A 27,735-nucleotide genomic window follows, 5' to 3' on the forward strand; every position below is an offset into this window, starting at 1 on the left:
TCGCTTTAAAACCAATGTTGAGTTTCCAGTATGCAGAAGAAACGATCCATTTTACACCAGTCGATCAAGTCGGCTCTGCCTTGAAGTCAATTCTTTGTTGAAGTAAGAATTTCTCACGCGGGTTTTGGACATCGCATTCTCCCGAAAAGAACTCATTTCCTCTGTGCCTCAAGACAGTACTTAATATTCCACTCGATCTGTCTGACATATTTGACATGCAGCAGGGTTTTCTACAGCCATAAAGGGAATACAAATATTCCCCTCCTGGTGGGGAAAAGTAGCAACACGAAATTCTCGCATATAAATGCGAATATTTTCTCTAGGAACGAATTCACCAGAAAATTTGAAGATACGTTTGAGTCACCATTTCGGTACTTTAATAAAAAAGCGGCACTCGAGGGGGAACTGTTTTCATTTTCCTCCATAGTAATAAAGCTACTTGGGCAATTGTCTTTTCAATTGGTCTGGTTAGGTTTTCTTCATTATTGCGACGAACCTTTTGTAGATTCAGTTACCTTGGGGAAGAGTTCGTTAAAGTTTCGGCTTAAGACCACTCAACCTCTCTACTTAAATTAAGTCTGGAGTTCCCGTCGGAAAGAACATGCATTTGTGTTTTTATTATGCTGAGAGAATGCTTATTTTAAACAAAAATAAACTAAACTACGCACGTATAAAATTGCACAGCAAAACTGCAGAGGTTTTAAGGGTTGCTAGTTGTCTTATCGGCGTATTAAAAGATCTGAATGCTTCCTCAGGTAATAGCCATGCTTTAATTATCTTCAGTGAACAGTTGTTCGCAAGTGTACTTTACACAAAATTGCACCCGACTTCTGCAAACGTAATTTAATTACTTTTCCTTCAGTCAGCTGTAATTAATGTTGGGCTTATACGTCCAGTTTCTCCTCTACAGATGTATTAAGCAAATTATAATATTTGGGACGAATGATTGTGTGTGTGTGGTACTGTAATTATCATGCTGTGCTATCCAATTTCTACTAATGAAAAAATATATTCGAATAGGTCTTCGGGAGTTTCATTTATAAAGAGGGCTGGCATTTTTGTAGATAGTATGAATTTTTATTTTTGTTTCAATTATAAATGACATTTTAATTTATGAGTTATACAAAACATCAAGTCTATTCTTTACTTGATTTGAACATTGCATCGCTATCTTTCATCTATGTATAAGAAACCTTTATAGTGTAGTCAAACTACAATCACTGTTGCCTAGCAACGCACCATTATTTCAGAATTATAGAAGAATATTCCATATTTTAGTGGAATGCAATATTGTTTGCTGTAGAAACTTGACTCGGTCATAAAAGAACTGTCTGGTATTGATTTTAGTGTTAAGAAAAGAGTGAATTTGTCGGCATTAAATTAAAAATGAACTTTTAAATTTATTTTATTACTAATAAAAATTTCTCACAAAGCTTTAGCGAAACAGGTTTTCTGTTTTAAAAAATCTCATTCTATGAGATCAAGTTCACCCAACGATTTTCATGAATTTACATTACGCTGGATGATTAGTCGTTGATGCTTGGGACATAAGCCGTAGCGTGTGAATATTACATGCAAAGCATTTTCATGATCTTCTCGCAGACCTACTCAGAGCAAGGTAAAATGCATTTAGATTTGTTGGCCGCTATAAATATTCGAATTATTTTCAGAAACATTTCTATTGCCTTTTTTTTATGTTCAATTCATTGTGATGCATGAAATCCCGAAAACTAAGCTTTGTATTTGCATTTTAGGGAAGACTACCTTGTTTGTATAACGTCTTATAACATTCTCCGTGAGAATAACGTAGAAACTTCTTACAAAAGTCTACTGATTCCATCGAGAATATCTGCGATATTTCGACGCAATACAGCGCTGCAGACATTCACACGTGTCCTCCCTTTTTTTTAACAGGCTTTGCACCTAATGCGCTAACCAAATACAAAACATAAAGCTACTTTTGAAAGACAAAATACATATAGCATTATTTGCATAGTGTATAGTTCTTTCTCTTTCAAACACAACACACACGCATTGTTGGTTTACTGGCTTAAGTTTACTTTTTTTATTTTTCTTAAGAATTATCAACTGTAATTCCCTTCTATGTGTATCCCACTATTCAAGGTTATAAGTGCATATAATAGTCACCGGATGGAGATTGGTATTATTATTATTAGTGTATGCAACATAAGATTGTTGGCTTTTAAATTCGAACAGCATTATCGAGGCATATTTAAAATTTATGAAATATTTTATTTAAAAATAAATTTAAATAATTTAAAAAAATAAATAAACGAACAATTATGCGTGTACTATTAAATGTTATAATGTGTATGTACATTAATAAAATAAGGGTTGTGTACGAAATAGTTTTTATTTAAACTGTGATTTTGATTTAAATCATCCCCCTCCTCCCCTTCCTTCCCAAATAGCGATGATGCAGACAAAGAAAGAAGATGCGTGGAGCACGTGTAACTAGACGGATTGCTCCACACTTGCGCAAATACAGCAAAGTTTGGTGTCGATTTCATTGTGCACATTAGCTGCATACATTGCCCTACTTTTATGCAAGTCTTAATGTTTGGTGAAATAATTTAAAAAAAAATCAGCAAACGGACTTGCTCTATCAATGTCTGTGGAATAGTAAATGTCAGTTATATTCTTGAATGAAAGTGACTCTAAGCCAAGAGGGTGTGAGCAAAGAAAACCGTCAATAACATATGAGATAATTGGAGTGGGGGGGGATAGTGACACCAATTAATAAAACAGGATCCAAATGGATTAACAACATAATTTTGAATCAAGAGATAATAAACAACAAATATCAAGGCACTGCTGGACAGGATTGCCCCCTTAATAACTCGGTGCTCAGAATTTTGTTACAAAACATTATCAAAGGGTTTTCGGGAATTGCAAAGTAGTGCATTTTATAATTTTTTGAACGACAGCTATATTTGAAAATGAACTACATCGTAAAAAGTTATTATGCAAATAATGTTTTTCCATTCAGTGTAAGCGGGTGTAGTGTATGTGTGTAAACTACTATCTATGCACGTTATATAAATTTTCATTTTATATCAAATTTGCATTTCTAGAAATTCAGAGGGTTCAGCTGACTGGAGACAGAGATTGTCAAACATCTAGTCCGATGAAATTGTCATCGCCATGCACAGACATACATAAAGGTCGACCAATAAGGTTACAAGTCAAAGTTCTAGTCCCTGTAAAAGATCACCCTAATGTAAGTAGTGAATTTCGAAATAAGGAAAGAGTTTATTTTAAACGAAACATTGCATAGCTCAAGTTATATGAAATGTTATTGAGAAAATAGGAGTCCGAAAAATCTCAATGTTTTTGTATTTATTTTGGAATTAATGTTTTATTCAGGTGTGAGGTCTTGTAGAACCAGTTTGCTCATTTACCTACAGAATTTAATAAATTTTAACCTCACGAGACAAATCAGTGCTTCTTTTTATATACAATAATACTCGTGGTGTTTGTAATGAAAAACGTTGCATTATTTTACCAAAAAAAAAATTAAATACTAAAAGTAACCGGTGATAACCATATAAATTCTGCAACTAGTTTGTAGTTGAAGAGTTGAAGTAGTTTATATGTAATTTATCTGAAAGTTGATGGAAATTGAACGTTGGTGCTGAACAAAAAAAAAAACATGGTGGACCGAGGAGATGATTAAGCTGAGATCAGAAATAGCGGTGTAAAATAGCAGAATGAACTCGGTCATCCTTTTTATTTGGTTGGAGTATTTACTCCATTTAGCAAAACAAACCGAAATAAGAACAACGGAGTTTAGTGAAACTTGTTCTATTCACAGCGATAGGAGAAAAAATGTGAACGAAGGAGAACGAGTTAGGAACATGCAAATAAGTTTTATATTTGTTTAGTAATAGCTCTCTTATTTTTAAAGACATTTATCTGTTACATTAATAAGGATGCTAATAATACATGTGAATGACTGTCGATGAACTAAAAAAACCTGACCAGATAGTTCATCAGGAAATCTTAAATATAAACTGCAAGAAGTAATTTGATTAAATTAAAAATTTCATACGTTCTTGAGTAAGAAGTAAGGCAAAGAAAATAAAGAGGATAGACCTTTTTAAATTATTAAACCTCGTTCTCAGAAACTGGTTTCATAAGTCGGTATACATCTTATTAAAATGGCAGCGCAACAAATCATGCCGATTTGAAAGTAGAATATATTCTTTGCTTCGTTTTCATCCTGAGTGTCTTTTGTGGAGTTTCATTGCGCTTTTACCATTTCCTGATTGGCTATTTCAATTGGCTCGGAAATGAACTTCCCTTAATTTTAGGTATCATTACATGGAGCATAAAGCGAAAAACAATATTCCTTTTAAACTAATACTAGGGCTGAGTTTTTTAATTTCGAAAAATGATTGGAGATCGCATTTATATAGTTTGTCATGGAATAGTATTACGTTCTTCCTTTTTAGGTTGTCTGATCAAAAAATTTAAGTTTAGTATTAGTATTTAGTTAAGTTTAATAATGTAAAAATTATTTTTACCATAATGCACAGTAATAAACCTATTTCTTTATAAGCATGCAGATCTATCTATATATGAGGTATGTATATCTATTGAACACATAACCCACCTGTATTATTTATAAGACATAGACAATACTAGAACTAGTCTTGTTTTTATACATTTGTCAAAAAAGAAGTACGGCTAGATGCTGTTGTGAGGGTCTTTGCCGTCAAAAGAATAGTTCAATTATAGAAGCAGGATTTCCGTAACTTAGTTGAGCTGAAGATGAGCTACGTGTCTTAAGATTTCTTTTTACCATTCTTATTGCATTTCTAGAACAACTGCTGCCCTTTGTGATATGGATATAAGTGTAGGACTTGCAAAGGAGGGAATTGAATTGAGAAAATCAGCACTCTTCTCTCTCTCAAAGACAGAAGAAGTGAGTGTATGTCCATGACTGGCGCATGCATAGCTTTTCAGCTGTAGGTGATCAGTGTAATCTAATGAAGCCCTCTTGATGTTTGCATTCATTATTCAGGACGTGTACGCCTACTGAAAGGCTGCGCAGGTTTATCACGAGTTTGTGAAAATCGATGTAGGATCCATCGGAATTTATTTAAATGCTTTCGCTCAGAGTAGGCATAGAACGACATAAAACAAGCGGAAACTACGTGAAGATATGGAATTCTTTTAAGTTTATCTGAATTGCATTCTTCTTTTATTGTCTATTATGGCAGCCGTACAGAACCAAAGTTTTCCCGTCGACAAATCTCTCGTTTATAACGAATCAATAGAAAAACGTAGTTCAAATTTTGAAGGGGGAAAAATAATCGAAAAATATGGGTGGAAATTATTTTTTTTCCGATAACTACAAATGAATTCAATCCAGTATATTCCAAGTTGCACTGTAATGTGTAAATATCTAATGCGGAATACACGAATTAACTACAGCGTCAATAATTTCAGCAGTTCAAATGTAAAATATATTAGTTTTCACTTCAATCAATTAATGATGCTGATGTACAATTCTTTGAATAGATAAAGGCAGCAGATATTTTCTGCGTTATTACTTGCTAGTGCATGCATGATATATTCTCGCCAACAGTTAAAATTTCATTTAATTCGAGAATGCATGCGCGTGATCAGTCATCTAGTTAAATAATTCCTACCACTAGTCAATTGTTATTACCAAGTTATATTGTTGGAAGTTCTACATTTCTGTTTTCGAGTTAAAAATGAAAAATAACGTTTCAACCTCCTTATGAGTTGTAATTTGTGCTTTTACCGTTTGAAATATATTACCGTTATTAGTTTCTTTAATAGGACCATTTTTTGCCTTGGCAGGTCGCTTCCCCAACTATATTTTCAGCGCTTTATTGCTTTTAACATTTACATCTCTAAAGATCAGCAGAAAATGTTAATGTCAGTTCCCCATCTGACGTCGATTCTCATTTGTATCGACGGGATACACGCAAGGAAGTTAAATCATTTTAAATAGCGCCCCCTACTAACCTAGAGTTTCACAAGACAACAGGAGAAAGACGGAAAAAAGGAGTAACTTCGATCGATAAGGAAAATCTCTTAAAGGCTCTCTGCAGCTCAAACAGATCGGGTTGCAATGGTGGAAGAACACGAGGCGGTAACAGATACCGAATCGAATGCAGAATATAAAAGGGACTGACACTGCACTCGCTTAGTACAACTGTAGAAATGTTGGAAAACATACAAAAGTATCACCAAACTAGCATCAGAGAGGACACCCTGGAGCACAGTATTAATCTATTTTTTCGAAATGGCAGTTACGTAGGATAAAAATTAATGCAGTCTTCTGTATTATTAAAGCGGGCTTAAATTAATATGGTAGCCCATTTATCTGTCACCGAAAGTTATGACAATAACGATATATTGCTACGTTCACGTAGCGATGAAAAAAAGAACGAATTATTTAATTCGAACATCAATCACGGAAACTAAGAATTTATCCGCAAAAAACCTTTCAGTCAATATTCGTGAAAGCGAAACGACGCTTTTCTGTTTTGTCCAGAAGTCATTTTTCAAGCACGTATCTCACCGCTAGAAGTGTCAAGAATCTCTCCTTGGACAGAGCAATGAAATTTAATTGCTGTCATCTGTCCCCACTCACTCTTTCCGATCTATACAGCTGGAACTGTAAATAAAATCCGACTTAGTTTTTGTTGGAAAGGAAAACATCCACTCGTACAGCGCTGTGACGGCAGAGTACCTTTTAAGTTAAGGGCTGTTGATACAGTGATATGAATTCACACTATATTGGTTTCAATAAAAGTGATGAAACGACCTGTGTTCTTCATAAAACCGATTGCATTCATTCATACATTATTGCATTGTTGGCACTCAAGCTCTGTCGCCATGGATACCGTCTGGAGTGATCAGTAACTATTTCTGTTTTTATGACACTATTGTTTGAATCTAGGTCTCGTTCACAAATTATCTGAAGCTGTTTTTAGATATTTATGGACAATATCTAGTAGCCTACATAAGTCGGAACTTTTAAGCCATTAGTAAAACCAGAAAGAGATCTTTGTAGCTCTACAACTAACGTCCATTTCCATTTAAATTCGGTAAATTGATTAAAATATGTAAACCGAAGTGCGCATTTATAAATTCATTGGTTAGCTCATATTGCATTCTCAACTCTCGGGAAATGGCGCGTGAAAGGCACCTACGACTAGCATTAGCTCCCAAGCGCACATCCCTCGTAAGCCAATGTCGGATTAATATTATTCTAGACAGGCAGATGAAACAGTCATCTCCGACTCTAGGCGCAAAAGTCAACATTGTCCTCTAAGATCTGTCTTTAATTAAAGTTCGTGTACTGTCTGACACGTCAGAAGACGGAAGGTGTTAGGCTCAGCTGCCGAAACTTGACACAGATCTGCGAGTAAAGGCGCGAATGTGGTAGAAACGTGGTGTGAGCAAACACTCGAGTCTGTCCCCGCTGTAGCCATCGGTTTGTCACTGTTAAGTACCGATGGCATTTTAATTGGCACGCTTGCAGGAGGGAGCGGGTTTGTTCCGAGTTGAATGACGTTCAGTGGCATAATCTTAATCCCTCTTCTTGAGTAGCCGCTTACTTGAAGGCTGTTTTTGCTCCCCATAGAGAAGTTATTGATTCAATGCTTTTACTTGGGGAACTTCCACGCAGATTTTGCGATTATATTGCAATTATTGATAAAAGTTGTTGGGTGTCTTCCCCCCACCCAAAAAAATCAGCTGATTTCGTTTGAAACAATAAGCACAATTCGGCTTGAAAATCGTTTAGTTTCGGATCGTTTCGACGACGTCCTTTGTTGGTTGGTATAGAATCCTGTTTATGACCCAAACAATCTTTAGCAGGAAATTTCGACTTTGCAACTGAAGGTGGGCTAGCTAGTGTCAATAAGGAGGTGGTAACTCGGGTTTTTCATTCCACAACTAGGGAACTGGCTAAGCGAACACACGCAATGTAATCACACAAAAAATATTTAGCCATAAGATTAACCACGTTATCCTAGAATTACAGTTAAGAAAGCTAATATGGACAAGTCATGGGCCGTAAAAGCCTGTAAGTACCGCCGATTATTATATTCAGTGTTAAGCGATTTTAGAAACCCACGTAGTCATGGAATAATGATTTTTAAAGAGACTGGAAGAAATCCATCAAATATCTGTTCTGTACGTCTGAGTAAGTCGCAAACATTAGATGCCTGCTTCGTTCTTTCCAGTGTTTGATATTCTGATTGTTAAAAATTAAACTTTTAGTTTTTAAAAACTTATCAAAACTGATTTTGGTGTTTCATTTGAGGGTTAGTAATTATAACAGACTGCAAAAGATAATTGAACAATGCGTCCAGATTTCTTTCTAGTTATCCTGTCAAAGAAGGGAGGTGACGGGTTTCCTCAAGTTTTCGAATTAACTTCTTTACAAACAGAAATGTTGAAAATTATTTATACCGTTTACAAACAGCTATAAATGTGTTATATCTTAAGATCCTATTTATAAGGTTTGGGTATTACCGGGGATTCTCAATGTTACATAAACAAATAAAAATGATGACTTGTAAAACAGAATAAGCTTATTAATCATTTAGTACTCATTCTATACAAATTCTGTACTCTTAAAAAAGAGTACATTTCATTGCGTCAGTAGACTAATAATGCATTTCTTTATTCTTAATTGCAGTTCAACTTTGTTGGCAAACTCTTAGGACCCAAAGGAAACTCGCTGAAAAGGCTACAAGAAATCACCAACACCAAAATGGCAATATTAGGCCGTGGATCCATGAGAGATAAAGAAAAGGTAAAGGATAATTGAAATAAATTATGAAGAACTGCATTCTGTACTGTGCCTTCTTAGATCCGGTATTGTCCAATCATTTTCTGAAATTAAAAATAAACATTTTGTTATCTGTCCATCAATAAATGAATTTCAATGTATTAAGTTAATACTTTTGTTTCGCTACAGAGTATTCTACATCTTAAGGTTTTACTTTAACATTAAAGAAATTTCATTTAATAACTAATAGCAATTTAGACAAGTAATGGATGCCTATAGCACACCATGGATGCATGTACAGTATATAACAGTGGATTTTCTTTCTTTTTTTTTTTTTGCATGAATATCGAGCCCCTCAATGCAGAAGCGATGAGATGATGACATTTGCTGCTGGAGAAGTGAAACCTGGGTTCGGATCCTATCTGGCACGCGAATAAAATCTTCATAGATGAAAGTGTCATATAGCACACGCACTCAACAGACATATTACGCTGGTCTCATAGTTCATTCAGCGGCAATGCTATTTGAACCAAGCGAACTATGAATAACGACAGCGTAGTTCGATACGCAGATGTGATCAAAATTGTCTATTTAAATTCACAAAGCCACATTCCTTAAATAAAATTCCTTTTGTATTTCTAGATATGCTACCGATTATCTTCTAGTCAACATTTCATTTCAAATATCATTTATTTAATAGTCAAATGGATGAAATATTAATTACCCTTTCTAGTATAATTTATAAGAAAACACATTTTTCTTTTTTATATTATTGTACTTACATCAATGAGGAGTGGTAATTATCCATTATACTAGCACCTTACGACCTGCAATACCGATTATGCAGCGGGGCATTGTTTACAAGAGCCGTAGTTCAGACGGAAACAGCATCTCGGAAAAGAATTTCAGCTTCGTCTATTCCTAAGAAAGGGCCCAACGCATGCGATTCTAACAGCTGTTCACTACCTTTCTATAAAGACTTAAACATGCCATTTAAAGTGCAAATCAAGGTTCAGTTTCCACATGTGGAAGAGTATAACGATAAAAAAAAATTTTTTATCATTAGCAAATTTTTGCTTCTGACAAAAGAATTTTGATTAACAAAATGTATAATTAAACACTGACGAGAACTAACAGTACAATGAAGTAAAATCTCCGGTTTTTCACAGATTGTGACCAACAAAATTAGTTTTTCTGGAAAAGATGATGCTCATGTCAATTCCAAAACCTTACTTTAACAGGAAGAAGAATTACGTCATCAAACAGATCCCAAACACGCTCACCTTTGCGAAGATCTCCATGTAGAAATAACGACATTTGCGCCACCTGCCGAAGCTTATTCTCGAATGGCACACGCCTTAGCAGAAGTGAAAAGGTTTTTAGTTCCAGTAAGTAGCGACCTGTTTTTATTCTTTGACATTTCTTAAAACATGAATGCGAACATAATAATCCAATATTATTTAGAACACGGTAACTATAGAATAATTTCGATCTCTGTCTTTTTATTGTGAACAAACATTCGTTAACATCGCAAAGGTCGTGCATAAACATGTGACATTCAATTTGACATCGCTTAGTGACACTCAGAACTGACAAAATGGTTTCGTATTTCCAGGATTACTATGATGACATCCGACAGCACCAGCTGCGGGAACTGGCCATTCTAAACGGAGAAAGGAAGAAAGCTGTAGTCGGGAACAGCGCCGGTGCACCTCAACCGCAAAGCAGTGCTGTCACTTCCACGTTAACCTCTCCAGTCGCCTCTCCGAGCAGCAGCATCTCCTCTGCTATGGCACCTGTCTCCAGAATTTCTCATAAAATAACGAGGTCCATGGCGTTGAGAAACCCTCACTTCCCTCCCCCTCTGGTAACGAGGGCAACACTTCGTAATTCGCACATACCGTCGAATAGAATTGCCATGTCCAGGTTGCCTCACGCGTGCTACTCTGCACGTAACTCTGCATCTAGGATAGCCTACAGGAAGATGTCGATTGGTGGTCTGATAGCCCCCAGCGACACGAGGAGTTTCATGCTCTCAGACGGGGAAGATCTAGTGAGTGAATATTTTATCAATCCCTTTTCTTCTTTCTGTTCATTTTGTTCGTTGTGAGGTCATTTTTGCTCTTTAAAGTCTTATTTTCTAGATCACACTTCGATTTCTGTAATTATTGAAAAATGTGGAATTAATGTAACGGAATTATTTTTTTTGTAAATATAAAAAAATCGCTTTATTTTCAGAGTGAAAAAAAGTGAAACGAGTTTAACCCCCTTATTATCCTAATGTATACTCTTATTCTTCACAAGATTGATTTGTGATTATTTGCAACCAAACGTATTTTAGTGAGGATATTAGATCCCAAAATCAACTCTCTGCCGATAAGTTCAAATAGTCCCATTATTTATTTTACCAAAACTTGGAGAACACTCTTCCAGTGGCCTCTTTTCATATTATGTCCTTTTGTCAGGAATACACTGAAAGTTATTTTATTTAAATCGCTGATTAAATCGAGAATTTGTTGTGTGGAGCAAATCAGAATAAAATCGAAACTGGTTGTTCGCATTTCATCTCGTTTTCAGATAGTAAATTGTAATGTATCACCAGACTCATAAATTTATGACGTAGTAACTATGATGGCTGGTTTAAAGACAAAAGTGAAGTGAACAAATACTAAATAAACAGACTATTAAGAAAAGACACAGAAATCAAAACTTGTCATCCAAGTCGTTTAATTTAATAGGGACTGATAACTGATGTGGCTTGATGGATATCAATCCCATGGATTCCGATCCCTTCATCGATATGAAATAGACTTATATTAAAGGTTAGCGAGCACCTGGCTCACCCTATTTAGGGCTGTACGGAGGCACCTGAACTGGTAAGCAGAGCTGCTTTCGGGCGCTTATGTTTCCACCTATCGTGTTCGTCATAGTTCATCCCAATCAACTCTTGAATGAGTTGAGTGAGATGAACAGCTGCTTTGGCAAAATAAGCAGCAGCACTGTTATGGAGGAACGTGGGAATATCTGGAATATCGGCATCACGGTGTAAGAGAGCATTTCTGACAAACCACGGAGCGTTTTGAAAATCATACGGAGGCACTTGTTTTGAATAACTTGTAGCTTTTTGATGTTGGTGGGGGGAGTGTGACCCCAGGCCGGCGATCCGTAAGTTAACGATGGTCTGATAATTGCTTTGTGGATCCGTAGTTTGTTTTCAATGCTGACTTGACTTCTTCGACTGAGGAGAGAATAGAGTTGCACAATTGCAGAGTTTGCTTTTTTGCATGCATAAACTATGATGGGGGTGCTTATAAGGACTGACTTAAAGGGGCGAAGCAAGAATGCTTTTCATCTTCCCCGTTATCTGTAGAGGACAGTGTAGGGATAAGGGGTTATTGAGCTATTAAAGCTCTGATCATGGCAGGAGGGTAACAGCAATAGCCGAGCCACAGTTGTAGCTTCATTGGCTACAGCATTGCCATCCATTACCCCCCAAGATTATATACCCCCCAAGACCATAAACTATATAGGAATGATTCATTTAATAATTTATAGGAAATGGATAGAGAAATAATTTGGGTGTATTTCAGTTTAAAATCGTTTTTTTTAGAATCATTAAATATTTTATTTGCAACACAAAAGAAAAACTTTGGGTTTTTAATATTACTACTGTTTTATTAAATTGTTTGTAAAAAACTGTAGATGACATGAATAAATATTGAGCTTTTGCGTGAGTTCAGAACATCTGTAGAATATTTCAAACAGGACTTTTTTTTTAAATCGAAGTGAACAGTGAAAACTCAGCTTCTATGATAGTTACACATTTGCTTAGGATTTTTCTATTAATCCCGGAAATTAAAAAAAAAAACTTCTTCCTTATGAGTGGAATTAGACGCTGACAGAATAGCTTGCGGTTTTCCTTATAACCTTTTTTATTTTATTACTTTTGTTTCATCTCGAAATGAAAGAAGAAATGCTAATGTTTAAAACAGATGACAATTAGCGAGTTTTGCTCACTGGAGATCCGGTGGATTATATCGTTTCCAGCGAAATTAGTTTCCTTGTCTTTGCTAATCTCGAAAGCAGTATCAAAAGAATTACTTGTATTTTTCTCTTTCCTGTTTGTAACGTGCTTCAGTTCCATGTAATAATTAAAGAAGAAAAGATAATCTGGTCGACTAATTATAAAACTTCCAATAATTTACTTCCAACAAACAACTAGTTAATCCCAAAGGGATTTTCTTTGCAAGAAATGTAGGCATTTATTTTAATACGTTCATTAACTCTCTTATCTAACTTCTGGTTACCTGTAAAACATGTTGAAGTAATGGAAACTATCCTACTTTCATTCCCCCTCCCCCCCTTAAAAGCTTACGTGTTCCTATAAGGATTCTCAATTCCAATATCATAGCTTATGAGATAAAGCTTGTGAGAGATCATAATTTTAGCATGGTTTTCTTGTCTCGTTGCACAAAAGCCATAAAATACTGTGGAGGAAAAAGACATACATTAGTCCATCTTAATTTTTTAAGGAAATCCCAATTTTAATTTTAAATTCATCCAAACACATCTTTCTGCAGGTAGACCAGCGTTAGAACTTTTTTTTGGAAAAAAAGAAAATGAACAGGCACGTCACAAAGTTTAAAACTTAAAATATTAATAATAAAACTGATCTATATAAGCAATACATTTTAAAATAAATATGGTGTACTATGATTTTCATAATTCCATAACAATTTCAATTTTAAAATTATGTAAAAATTAGTGGTGTATTATGTAAATACAGTCCAATAAAAAATAAAATCATACCGAACTACCACAGAATTTCTTCCAAGACTTAACAGTTTTGACTTAATCTTAGTATGGAGTGTCTTGATTTCTGATAGACATAGGGGGAAAAAACTCCAATTCTACTTGATATGAAATACAATGTATTGCGTTAGTATTGGCAGTTAACTACTTCATACTGTCCACCTACTCACAAAACGAAGAGGATTATCAGTTATTATTTCCAAACTCTTTTGTTAATTAGCTCTTCAAGTATCCGGTAGCGATTGGAGATTCAAGTTTAATTTTCTCCAGAATGCCCTTCGGACAATCACTCTGAGCTTCGTGTTCCTTTCCAGCTGTGCTCAAAGTAGTATTACAAGTGAAAACACGTGACTTGTACAGCTACTAGTTCTATATAAATCCCAAATCCTCCTACCCTAAAAGGTTTGGAGTGGTGAAAGTAGATTCAGTGATGCATCTAAAGACTTGTGCTATTCAGAAGAGGACAGCTTCTTCCTTCTCTCCGGCACACACGCATGCTCGCTGCAGTCCTTTTCTGTAGGTATTTTCGTTGGTATACTGAATTGACTTCTATCATTCCTTCACTTCCCTCAAGCTTGAAAATCATACGAGCAGCTGATAGTCAACATCCATTCATTGTCCTGTTTCAATCCTACTGAATGACCTACTCACTTTCGTTGTCTAGTGTGTAGTCGTCAGTAATTATGGATTCTTCGACTAGTTCCTGCAAGCCTCAACAGCCTATTCATGTTCCCTGTTGATAATCGTTTACTCTTTTCAGTTTTCATCTGATCTCTAACGAATGATTCAAGACTGAATTTCTTGTTTCCCAGATTGAGGCTTGCTTCAATGATTAGAAGACGGATATCCCTGCTAGATATCCGTTTTCTAACCATTTTCACTTTCGTGTTACTCCCTAATAAGTAGTTTTTATAATTCATGCAATGGTTTACACTACTTGGGCGATCAGAATACGAAGATAAATCTTTAACTGTATATTTAAGTTTTACCAATCTCAACGTGGAGTGTTGGATTACTGAGATCTATTTAAGATCTGAAGATGGATAGATTGATAGTAGAGTAGGATTCAAATTTCTTGTTCTGGAAGCATATATGCTGGGCTTGGTGCGTACCTCATCCCTGCTACCGATACAATGTGCATTTGTATCCCATTTTTCCCGAATAAGCTAATTGTTTTGAGAATTTATTATTCGTTTTTAAATATTGCGTTGAAGGACAAATACTTTTGACTCCAAAGAAAAGTATGTGACTGTTTTGGTGGACACTTGCAAGCCAATGTATTGATCAACCTTTTCAACCACGCGCTTTTGTTGCGAAAATGGAAATGGTGCTTTACTTAAATTCAATTTTGGATTAAAAATATGTTCACGAGAAACAGTTTAAATATTGTATAAAATTAATATAAGGATAAAATACCATAATACTTATTTTAATTAAAGCTCATTTATTCTTTGTCAGGCTGTTACTTGATATAGCATTGCCGATATCTTTTGCAATTATTTTAAGAGATAATGTATATAAATTACTAACGATAATTTAATATCTTTGATAGTTATATGATGACGGATACTCAGAGGAGCAATATAATCACCTGTATGAGGATGACTATCCAGTAAGGTGAGTGTGCACTCTAGCTCACTGCCTCTGCAGATAATTTCCAGTAATCAATGACGTGTGCATCAGTTACGTTCTCACAACATTTATCAAGTGATATTATAAGTACACTAATTTGATCTGCAATTAGTGGCATGTATCTATCTGTGAAATGTCCTTGGTGGTTCATTCGGCTGAAAATTTATTCATTTACATTGCAAATATTATGTCATACGTTAATTTATTTTGTTAAACGGCATACTACTTAAGGCATGGACAAATCTAATCAATAAAATGAAATACAAGATATAATAGGACATTATTTCATCGTTTTTTTATATTGAATATCTTCTTGTTCTCTTTGTGGTGGTTCAAAGAAAATGATTTTATTGACTAGTCTTCTTGGATATCCGTTCAAGTACAATTATTGGAAATAAATTTTAACTCATCTTGAAGGGTCTTGTTGTCCGTTGTGATGCGAATCGCTCTTTTCTTTAACATGTGTACAATGCTGAGTTTATGTGAGATGTGGTGGGAGGAGTTGAAATGTAGGTAGCGACCTGTATTGGTCGGTTTTCTGTACACCGATAGATTTATACTGCCGTCAATTTGTTTTTTGATTAAGATGTCTAAAAACGGTAGTTGTTTTTCTCTTTCAAGTTCCAGAGTAAATTTAATAGAATGATGGAAGGCATTGATCTTTTTGAGAAAATCATATATGTCATCTTTGTTATTGTTCCATATGATGAAGATATCGTCCACATATCTAAACCAAATTTTAGGTGTAGGAAAAATTTGCGATAAAGAGGCAGCCATAGTCGCCCGTTCTACTGTCAACCTTAATAGAAATCAAGGCCTAATCCTCCCAGAGATATGGAAAACCCTAATCAAAACCTTAAAAACGGAAGAAATGAACTTTAATACAAACTACAGAAAGTTCCTCAGCAACAGCTAGTTGATCTTGTACATGCGATACGTGTTTCACTCACGTTCGATGCTATTTTATTTGTAATTATTCTAGTCAGTGTTTTACAGTTATTCTTGTCAGTTTGCAGTTACGCATAATTGTGAGATTGTTTAAACCTATATGTAAGTGCCCTGAAGATGCCAACAGATAAGTGTGGCGAAACTAGTTGGTTCAGTTAATAAAATTGATCAACACTTGATCGGTAAACCAAAAAATATTTACTAATTTATGATCAAGAAAATAACCTTCATGATAATCCAGGTTAATTCGCTCAGAGTATTAAACGTATTTTTATTACCAAAATCTGTTCATTCCATAGAAATTATTTCCGTTTTTATTTTCTTTATGACGTTTGCCAGTTATTTCTATTATGTAGTAAATTGTGAAACAATTTAATTTCGACTTGCACCAAATCGTTTGGTTTACGTCTAATAACGAAGCGCCATCTCACAGATAGTGCTGAGAAATGCAATAAAAATCAGCGTTATTGCTTCACATTGTATTTATTATATAACAGATTGTCTCGCTTAGATTATAGTAGATTCTGGCAGCTGGCTGATGAATGTTGAGAGGCAAATCACTTCAAAAACAATACGAGTGGTAATTGAAGATTTCTCTTGAGCAAAAGTGCCCATTACGCCGCTCGCAAAGTGACAATACGTTGAACATTTTCCCTTCTAAATGGATCTCCCATTTTTAAACAATTTAGATATCATTAAGTGGCTATTGAAATATGTGATAAATGCTTTCTTTCTGGTTATTTTTGACTTTGATTTATTTTAATGTTTCTTGCAATATCTTATAACTAAGGGGATAAAGAAGTTGCGATTAGTCCCTGAATTTTGTTGACGTTACACAACTTCCCATCATTGATTATGTGGATTTTTTTATGTTTTATACACTATCTACTACCTTCAGCTTTCCAGAGTAGAAAAAGATGAGATTCACTGGCGGATTCCTAGATGAAGCAATTGATCTTTGTATTGTATGCGCGCGCCGCGTAAATATATATCGAAAAATGTGATATATATATATATATATATATATATATATATATCACAGCATATACACAGTATAGTTTCGTTAAGAGCCGACCAATTCTAATAAAACTGTTAAATTTGTATGAAGAGACCAAGAGAGATGAGTTGTGGCATTGGTTATGTTTTCATTTATTTAGATTTTAGCTTATAAACTTGCTCATTGAAGTGAGTCAATTGGAAAATGAACATTTAGTGAGATGGATAAGGAAATGAATGAAAGGTGAAGCTGCTGCTAACCAATTGGTTACCAGAAGAACCTCTTTACTGATGTGAAACTGTCTGAGGGTGAGCATCTCTCGAGGATGAATTTAAAATTTGAAAGATTTAGGCAAGAAAGTGAGATTAAAACTTTAATTTGATTTGGGAATGTGTGAGTATAAGATATGGTAAGATGATGGATTAAATGGATGCAAAATGAACAGCAATCCTCTTTAAAAACCGGATATAAGAATTTGGGCATTTTGGTTAAAAAGAAATTTACGTTAAGAAATTATTAAAAATATCCAAATCTAAAGGATATTTTAATTAAAAGAAGGTTAATTTGTAGGAGAAAAATGCTGCGATATCTTATAACTCGAAAGTCTAACTTGGTTGGGATGACCTATCTGGATCGGTCATTCGAACCAAGCCCAAAAATTCGATGGTCATTCTAACTGGCCAGTTAAAGAGTTAGTTGGCTTTCTCCCTAACTATCAGACTATAGGTTCAAGTTACAGATGTTTCTGAATGTATTTAGACTAGCGTAGGGCAGAATTACGGAGTATCATCTAACCCTAAGCTCACAAAAAGTACTAAAAATAGTGCAGGTTAATAATTTTAGCGTTGTTGGGAGCGTTATAGTAAAAAAAAATGTTGGCTGAGTCAGACCTTACTAGAAGGCGTAATAAGAAGCTGACGGAGACAAAAGTTAATTCGCATAATATGCGTTTATTTTTTTCAGTTAGCATCCATGACCATTTCATATATTTACCACTAGCTATTGAAATAGTTTTAAGCGTAAACTACGCGATCATTGAGTGCGGAATAGATTGCAGTAAATAACTGATGTACTCAATATGTTATTAGAAATAATGTTACTTTTGATAATTTTCTTTTCATTTTGTGCAAATATAGTAATTAAAGATGATTAGTATAAATAATTAGCATTTTGTTAATTATTAAATGTTATGGTTGATTCACGTGAATTTCAAACAGCTAATATTAAGATAGTAATAAATTGTTAAGAACCAATCCATTATTATTTAATGAAAATTATTACAGAGGATAGCAAAATAATTAATGCGCAACTAGCACTATATGAATCGTTTTGGACAAAGATTCTTAATATTACAGTCGATTAGTTTGGCTGAGTGGTTAACGCATCTGTTCTTCCACCAACAGGGCGCAAGTTCGCGAATCCTGCCGTGGACATGGATATCTGTGATTGTCTTTAGGTGGAAGATGAACTTCATTGTTCTGCGTGAGACCACTTGCTGAAGTGGATTGAAAAATTTCCTTAATTGGTCTCTAGATCAGAGTTTCCGGACTTTTTTTTTTTGTATTTAAAAATATACAAACAAATAAAGAAAATCTTTAGCCTGCCCACGATGCTACTAATCGTAGGTTCTTCTAACCTTGTGTGGACAGAAGTCAGCTAATAAAAGTTAACATCAATGTAGTATTTATCAAGAGAATAGGTGATTACATAGCCGAACACCCCTTGAGATATTTTTGCATTTCCATTAAAATATTAATAGAAAATATGAAAGAAAACTAAATGTAATGACTGCGGAAGAAAGGGATTAATGTGAAATTTAATAAACACAAGATAATCTATCAGATGGGGGGGGGGGTAGAACTCATCTCGTGTTAGGTTTTACTTAAAATCCTCTAAAATATTCCATATATGGAATTTTCTGCGTACACGTAGAAAGATAACCAACAATAGTACTTTCTGTGCAGATTAGAGTCCTGACTACGTTTAGTTCCAAGAAATGTGTGTGCGTGTGTATAACACTGTTGGATAATACAAGAAAATCCAAAGAATTTTTGGTTGAGCTGTTATTCACTTTAGGAAAACTCTACATATGCAACTGGCATACGGTTGTGTTTTTCCCAGCTAGAACAATAGATGATGCTGGGATTACTGTACACGAATTTAGTGGGCATTGAGGCGAGGTGGGGGGGGGGGGAGATTAAGTAGACCGCACGATAGACGGAGAGTGAATCTTGGCATGAAAAGTTCAGGCGCCGTATTACAATTTAAATAGATGTCGGGAAAACTGCAGCTTTCAATTAACATTAACGGATTATTTAGTGTTAACTGGGAACTTTCTGCTAAGAGTAGTTACCTGGCATACGCATTCTGACTTCAAGAAAGATCATTAAGCAGCATGATGTTCACTCAAACAGAACAGAGTTTTACTTTTCATAAGACAAATTTAGTTACCTTCCTCGCTAAATGTACCACGCAGTTCAAAGGAGTTGCTGAATGCGGATGTGTTGCTCACTGCCAACATAAAGGGTCGTTTTAATTAAAAGCGAAAAACATTTTAATCAGCTGTGCTCTGTAATAAGCTGTAAACAAGTTCACGAGATTTTATTTTGTTCTAGTATTTAATTTTATGATTATCACTCTGGCTATGCAGATGACATTAAAGTTCATTTCTTTTTCAGTAATGTCGATGTCATCGAGTATGGAGATCCTTGTCACCCGTCACCTTTAGTTGCAGATGAATTCCTGGAAAATAATGGATACTGTGAAACGGAATACAGCGGTAAGATCCTTTAAAAAAATGCTAATTTATTATTCAAGGCGCATTTCTATTCATAAGTTAGCTCTCAGTCTTTTTTGAAATGCAGTTTAAAATTAAAACGCTTAAGATAAATTCATAAAGTAATGTGTTAATTTAGATATGGGAAGATAACTCATTAAACGGTTACTAAAAATGTGCTTAATAATAAATAAAAAAAACTTCCATTTTTAGCAGTCATCTGAGATCCCCCGTCACACCAGTTGTCATTAACGGTATAAATAAATAGCATTTTTGCATGAAACACTTGGCATTTAATTAAGACTCGTCTTAATTAACGAACTAAGAAAGGACACCTTTGGGAGCCACCGGAAATTAGAAGTGTAACAAAAACTTACATTAGAAACACAAGTTTCTCTCTCCGAACCTCTTAATCCTTACTGTACTAAATAATTAACTTTTCTAACCTTACCAAACGATCGTGTTGCTGAGCGACTGCAGTAAACATACTCGCTTTCCTAATTGGGTTCACTAACTTCGATTGGGATAATCATTATAGTTGAAATTAATTCTACATATTCCAATTAAATCCAGTTGATTCGAAGAATAAATTTCACTTTTATCAACATTTAATACTATTGATCAAAATCATCTTGATTTTATTGCGAGTTTCTGGGAAATTAACGGTACCTTTTTTATATAGCGAACTGTTTGATCAAAAATATTTTGACTTTCAGCATTTAATCGATTCTTAGTTGCAAGATGACTTAAGTTTATCTTAAAAGTGTTAATAAGGTGAAAAAAGTCTTCCCTTTCATTCTTCGCATACTGCAGTTTGAGAGAAGGGTAGCTTAATATTAGTTTCATTCCACTATCAAAAGGGACAATAGAGGATTGTGATGACATTGTGACATTTCCCCTTAGGGATTAGAAAGACTTGAAGTCGAATGCTGTCTCCAGCAAGAGAATTTTCACACACTATAGAGCGTTTCATTTAAGGCGAATCAGCCAATCTCATATGGAATTCATAAGTTTATTATTATGCTGAAAATCGACAGGAGAACACACGGTTAACATAAGATTTTACTCGTATTCTAACACAGGGTTTGGAAAGATCTGAAGAGCGCATGCAGATACTCTTGACTTAATGGTATTTTAAAGGTGTTATGTTTTTCATTAAATACGATCCCCAATATATTCATGTCTAATTAAACTTCGTCAACCTTTACAGCGATGTCGGAAACATGTATCTTCCAAGTTTTCAGTTTCCCTGCGAAATTTTGACTTAATAAAGAAATTTATCAATTTAATTATGCCAGATTTTATACCTGGCATAATTAAAACCATATTCTTTAAATTAAGGAGATATTGAATCCCACATTATTTCAAAGCCGAATAAGAAACTCTAAGATAGGAATCAAAGAGTTTCATGCCGAATATAGTAAAATATAAAAGTTTGGCGGATCCAAGCGTAAGCCAACACCTGGTAGTACAAACTGAGGCAACTCGTTGCAAAGGTGGAGTAAACTCTGATCTCTTTTAGTTTACTATATTCGGCATGAAACTCTTGATTCCTCTCTTAGAGTTTCTTATTCGGCTTTGAAATAATGTGGGATTTAATATCCCCTTAATTTAAATAATTTCACATCGCTGAAATGAAGCCTTTTGGCTCTTTATTTCAGTAAAACTATATTCATTTAAGAAATGAAAATAACTAAAAAAGGAAATTGGGTATTTTTGTTAGAGTATGTTCAAATTGTCGTTTGGATAAGTTGCATTTATGTGTAATACAGGAATTTAACGAATTAGCCTTGGGGAACTGTGCGAATTATCGGATTCATTTCTTTTCGATCCAAAGGCCTTGTCACAAACGACTGCTCCAAAGAGGATTTCAGTTTAAGATATTTCGAAGACTATACTTTAAATGCGCAAGCACGCAGTTAAGAAGTCCCGTATTAAATGTGACAAAACATCAGATAAAGATAATTTCCTAATACAAACTGGGATGCATCTTGGTTTTATTTGCCTTTTAAATAACTTAAAAAGAACAGTTAAGATGGTAATAATATAAGCTATGATAGTGTGCAGTCATAAGAATGTGTGTGTGTGTGTGTGTGTGTGTGTGTGAGAGAGAGAGAAAAAAAAGGGCATATATTTAAAAACTTTTCCTTAACCTTTCTGTCGTATATTTTCAGATGGCTGGCAGCCGTTAACAGGAAATCTTCACCACCGTCTGAAAGCAACCAATCCTTCCCGAACAATTGCTCGAGCAATCTACAGAGACCATCCTTACGGACCAACATCCCTACCACCTCCTCCACCGCCTCCGCCCCCACCACCGCCAACAGTTTCTTCGTGTCACTAACATCCGCCACATTCGCTTCCTGCCTTGAAACGTTTGCGGTACCACCAGGTGGCACAGTCGTCGCCACCTACTGCTAAGAAGCCCGGACCATACCAGCAGCAGCGCCGAAGCTTACACAAAGTAATTCCTAGTTGTGGCTAGTGTTACTGTGTTTTCGAGTTGTTTTATGTTTGTTTGTTCGTTCGTTTGTTCCCTTGTCCTAGTTTAATATGTAGGTGGCACTTTTCAAAAAATGTGCATATAGTTTGAGTGACGTACACCAACTGCTTGTGTATGTTTCTCCCGAATTAGTTGAGTATCCTGCACATTACAGAAAAGGCATTCCTAGTTCACTTACAGAAAATTTTGAAGCTGTGTTTTTTTTATATTATTTAGAGTGGTGTTAATTACGACCTTTAGTTGATTGGTGCTGTGTCATCTGACACACGAAGTTATTACGAGAGATGCATTCCTCTTATTCTCACGGGAGTTGTTATAAAACCCCCTCCCATTCGTAAATGCAATAACTCGGAATCATTATGATGTTCATTTGTTTTATGTAATAATATACACTCTGTTCACTTAAATCCTAGGTCATTGGTATATGAATCTTTCCACCCAACATTGAGTGAGTAGTCTGCAAGTTGCGCTATGATTATTTTTCGCGTATTTAATAAAGAGTGATAAAAAGCCACCTGACATAAAACTGATATTTACATTAGAAACTTGATTCACCTTTTCCACGAGTTGCTTTTAATCTACCAAGCGACTCGTAGCAAAAAATGCTTCAAGCTGTAAGTGGAATTCGAATCTATTATTCACAGTCGGAAAAGGAACGTAACATTTATGAACGACAAATCTATGAGGTTGATCAGTAGTCACCGGAAGTCGGATTGCATTTCGGTCATCTGACTTCCGTCCATTTAATAACACATTCTTTAGCACAACTGTTTTTAATATCATGTGACTGTTGCCAGAAAATAGTGCATCGTTAGGTGGAGTCCAGTGCAAGTCCACTGTTAATCTTTTTGAAAAAAGTCAACTACAGTTCTTTTATTATTTATATTAATTTTCCTGTTGTTTTTAGTGCGTTAGAGTAACTAGATAACATTCTAGTAGAAAATCCCACATTGACGCCATAGAATCACCAAATATAAATAACTCCTATTTCACTAGTGATATAGGATTTTAAATGGCATGTTCTTTTGTCAAGAACAAACTAAGTTACTTCTTGTAGGAGTAGTAGCCATAATTGAGAATATTTACAAATAATTATTTTACTTCTCTTTCGAATAGCTAAATTACGAGATAGTGTGTCAGAATGGGCATTTTTTAAATAAAAAATTTGGCGCCGGTTGTTTTTATTTAAAAAATCTTAAAGAACCAGTTGACGAAAGGTACGCAAAACTTATTCATTTATTTATTTAAAAAAACATGATCGGGGTGTATTAAACACTTTAGAGTGCGTTCAGATTAATTTACATTCCTACTATGATTATTGATTTTTGCTGTATTTGTATCCATTCTTGTCTCCTGTAATGTAAAGAGAAAACTAACAATTATTCACTCAATACACTTTCCTTATTCCAAGGCTCTTCCAAAGCTTTACTGAGAGCAGATATATACGTAGATAACACGCACACACATCAACCTTACATGCACTACCAAAAATCAATAATGGACTGGGGATTGCATTACTAGAGGAACAGATCGACACACCACGAAAGCAAGAACGATAGTCAATGAGTTGTCAATCAAACACCTCAATCGATACCTAGTTATCCTACAATAAAAGAACTCAATGCTCTCGAATAATGGACCTAACTTCTTATTTCCAACTCACTAGAATAGTTATCTGTATTATATAAATTGAACTAATAAGCATTTTTGTGTTTATTAGTGTATATTGTAAATGAATTTTGGACCTGTCAGATTTTTCTCTGCACCCAAATAGTTGTGGCTAGGTTTAAATGTTCGCAAAGATTATCTTTTAGTACTTATAAAAAGCTCTATAGAATTTCTGTCGGTGTGCGAATATCTGTGCAAATTAAACATCTATTTTGGAAAGAAAAGATGAATTTTATGATGAAAATAATAATATAATAAATCTAACATTAGTATTTAAAACAGAATTTCACATAACTTTGTCATAAACCTGTTTTTAAATTGATACTTTTTTGTACCACAGTTATTTTTTATTAAACAGTGATGTGAAGTTATCTTTATAATAACAACTAATGATCTTCTGTTTCTGTCTCCTGTTATATAAAATAAAACTAATTAACTATCCAATCTAAATGATTCTTTTAAAATGAAGTGTTTTAAAATGTGTGATATTCTGTGATCTTTTTTCAGTAACCGTGATGTAATCTTGTAAAATATCCTAATAAAATTGGAATATGTAAATAAAGAGTTCGACTAACTTCTTATTAACTACTGAATACGACACCAATAAAACTTCTACCTAACTTTTGCCTACGTGTAATGTTCTTTTCCTAAACTTTCCAACTAAGACTAACCCAGGAAGTCTATTATTCTATAGCATGCAACGAACTAATCCTTCACGTAACTACAATAAATGCAAAGATTTGATAATTTGCGTGATTTATTGAAATAAATTGATTTTCTTCATTGAAGTATTGAACTTTATGCAAAGTTTCACCATCTTTATAAAGTCACATGTTGAATAAATCGATAGAGGAAGTCTTAAAACAGCAAAAAAAAAAAAGGCTAACCTATATAACTAAATGCATAATGTTTCCATTCTTAGCAATGAATAACAGCCAAGTATCGTTTCTACAAATGAATTATTGATTGGTCGAAGTTCTCTATTGATAACTTTGTCTTCATTCAAACAAAGATGATTTAGCTAAAATGTATTCTTAGCTTTCGCTATGCAGACGCTTTTTCCATGTCTAAATATTATCTCATAATTGTTTAACTGAATTTTGATATCATGTGGCGAGTAATTGTGGTCCTTCTCCCTTGTTTGTAATCTTTATCTGATATAGTTTACTAGGTGTGACATATTCATAAGAAACAAATGAGCGTTTTATATTTAAATTCATTATAAAATCGAACTTCTGTGTATATTGAAGCAGAGAAATTCTTAAATTTATCTGACAAACATTTCGGTATTTATGGCATGGCATACATACAACAGGACAAACCCTTTAAACTTCAAATAGAATTTACAGCCTCTATAACAGAAGTAGCACAATCGTAAACATAGTTCGTGCACACTTCCTTTACTTATATAAAGAATTAAAATATAAATAAAATTTTTTTGTTATAATTACTTACTACTTTGTAATAAAAAAAAATTTCTAAAATTTTAATTAATCTAGAGTATTTTGTAAATATATTGATAAATCCTTTTGAATTTATGTACGAAAAATAATGCGAATTTTGCTGTGATTTGAGTTGCCAGCCAGGTGACAATATATAAAGTTGGTACCTCGTTTCAGTTAAATGTATCATATCAATGTCTTTCTTTTTATCTTTCTGAACATTCGGACAGATTTGGATGTCAGAAACTAGCAAGCGAGCTTTAATCCTGTTCAGAAGTACGTGAATAATTATAATATTTATTTTAAAATATTAAGGGGCCAAAAGAATGAAATATACTGCGAGATACTAATACAGACTTAGCAGTAGTATTACTGAGGGCGATGAAATGCATCGTCAAGTTATCTTAATTGATACTAAACGAGTAATTGTTGAGTAACCTATCCAAACATTGATTGGACAAAAGAGAAAATCCACAAAAATGAAGAAGAATCTATTGAGAGACAACTTACTGAAACATCATGGGAAGGAAGGAAGTCAAAGAATTAGTTTGGAGTCATAGCGTCAGAAGGGGTTGTAGTTAAAGATGCGACTGTCTTATCACCATCAGTTACTGTGATTATGACGTGCTGACCCAGAGAAATAGTAGCTTATAGGAACTTATAGAAACAGCAGCTAATAGGGTGGGAGTGAAATGAATGTGCAACTTTATTAAACAAGAGATTCATAAGAAGATGCGGAAGTAATAACTTGAGAGGGTGGAGAAGCCATAAAAGTTACGAATATTGTACGGAAAGCAAAGTTTTGCTATGAAAAGAAACTGGTAGGCTAAAATCAACTCAGAAAAGAATGGATATGAACAGCATAATTTTACTGAATGTAGATGGTGTCCTCATGTCAGAAGCAGATGCGATTGTTCAAATAAGTGATCATTTTGTTAAGCTCTGTAAACCTAGTGTATGTAACATAGTGCTACCACTAAATGAATGAACAGAGGTGCATGAGGAGGAGGTTCTAGGGCTGTTGCATGAGAATTCTACAAAGGGGCAGAAAAGATCAGCACGTATTCTAAAGGAATGTGCAGCTGAACTGATTAGGCACTTAACGCGTTTGTGTAATTTAAGTCTCAACTCAGAAAGGATCCCACTGGCACGAAAAGAATGTATAACTATCTCGTTGTACAAGGATGGTACACGCTTAACAAAATATCAGTATCTTCGAATTGGTGGTGACAGAATTTAGACAAGTTGGTAAGAACTCGCATGCAGAAATGAATTGACAAACAAATTATACTTTGCAAGGAAAACAGCATGAGTTCATTACATGAATATCATGTCTGAGTAATTTGTTTATATTTTATATCAATGCTACGGCCGAGTTGAGTTGGATAAAGGAGTGGACATGTCATGATGCTGATGGACTCTGTTAAGACATTTGACAGGATATTGCATTAAAGACTATTGCATCAACTGCAGAATAAGGGATTGTAATATAAACTGTTGACTCAGATAAGTGAATGGATGATGATCAGGTATCAGAAAGTGGTATATGAGAGGGACTTATGACCCTGTCATATTTAAGGTAACCCAATGGTGTATCTCAAGGATGAGTTCATGGACCATTATTATTCAAACTCTGATAATGATATACTGGGAAGGACCTGACAGGGGTATTCAATTTTTTTCTGAGATGCAAAGATTGGCAGCGCAAACCAGGAATGGCTGATATACATCGCTATACAGAGAATGATTTGACTAGGCTGGAACTTTAGGCAAATGATAATGGCTATCAATTTAGTGTTAATAAATGTAATCTACTCGATGAGATTTTCCAAAGGTATATTGTATTTGGTGGAGATATGGTTGGAGAAACTTGAGACTGGGGATCAGGAGTTATTAAGTACAAAGATCACGTAGCATTTAGTCAGTTTAATTTCGATGCTGAAATGAATACTGACACGCAAGGATAAGTCGTTTTGCTTCTTTAAAGTCTTGTTACGACAGCATTTGGACTACTGTGTGCGTATTTATAATGCGAGTGGCCTTCGGCCTGGTAAACAGGAGGAAGAGGAGTGATATGATAGAGGCCTATAAACTTTTGAGAGTGCGTTATAGGATAGCAGTTGAGAATTTTCTCAGAACCGTGAGAGATGGAAC

General features: G+C 34.7%; 1 protein-coding gene across 2 annotated transcripts in view; it reads left to right on the forward strand.

Moving 5' to 3' along the window:
- LOC150107326 (KH domain-containing, RNA-binding, signal transduction-associated protein 2-like) overlaps positions 1-23,840 on the forward strand; it is a 163,282-nt gene extending 139,442 nt beyond the window's left edge. The window contains exons 2-8 of one of the 2 annotated variants that reach the window (XM_090391190.1): positions 3,096-3,241; positions 8,711-8,827; positions 10,045-10,191; positions 10,419-10,856; positions 15,168-15,232; positions 19,871-19,971; positions 22,143-23,840. In XM_090391190.1, the coding sequence (XP_090247316.1) occupies positions 3,096-3,241; positions 8,711-8,827; positions 10,045-10,191; positions 10,419-10,856; positions 15,168-15,232; positions 19,871-19,971; positions 22,143-22,312 (1,184 nt within the window). In that variant the 3' untranslated portion in view covers positions 22,313-23,840. The remainder of the gene's footprint in view (positions 1-3,095; positions 3,242-8,710; positions 8,828-10,044; positions 10,192-10,418; positions 10,857-15,167; positions 15,233-19,870; positions 19,972-22,142) is intronic. The other variant, XM_090391191.1, reaches the window with a different exon arrangement.
- Positions 23,841-27,735: the final 3,895 nt, after the last annotated feature.

The sequence above is a fragment of the Typopeltis vanoorti genome, chromosome 4, assembly GCF_054136105.1.
Source record: "Typopeltis vanoorti isolate ZY-2024b chromosome 4, IOZ_Tvanoo_1.0, whole genome shotgun sequence".
In the NCBI taxonomy this organism is placed as follows: domain Eukaryota; kingdom Metazoa; phylum Arthropoda; class Arachnida; order Uropygi; family Thelyphonidae; genus Typopeltis; species Typopeltis vanoorti.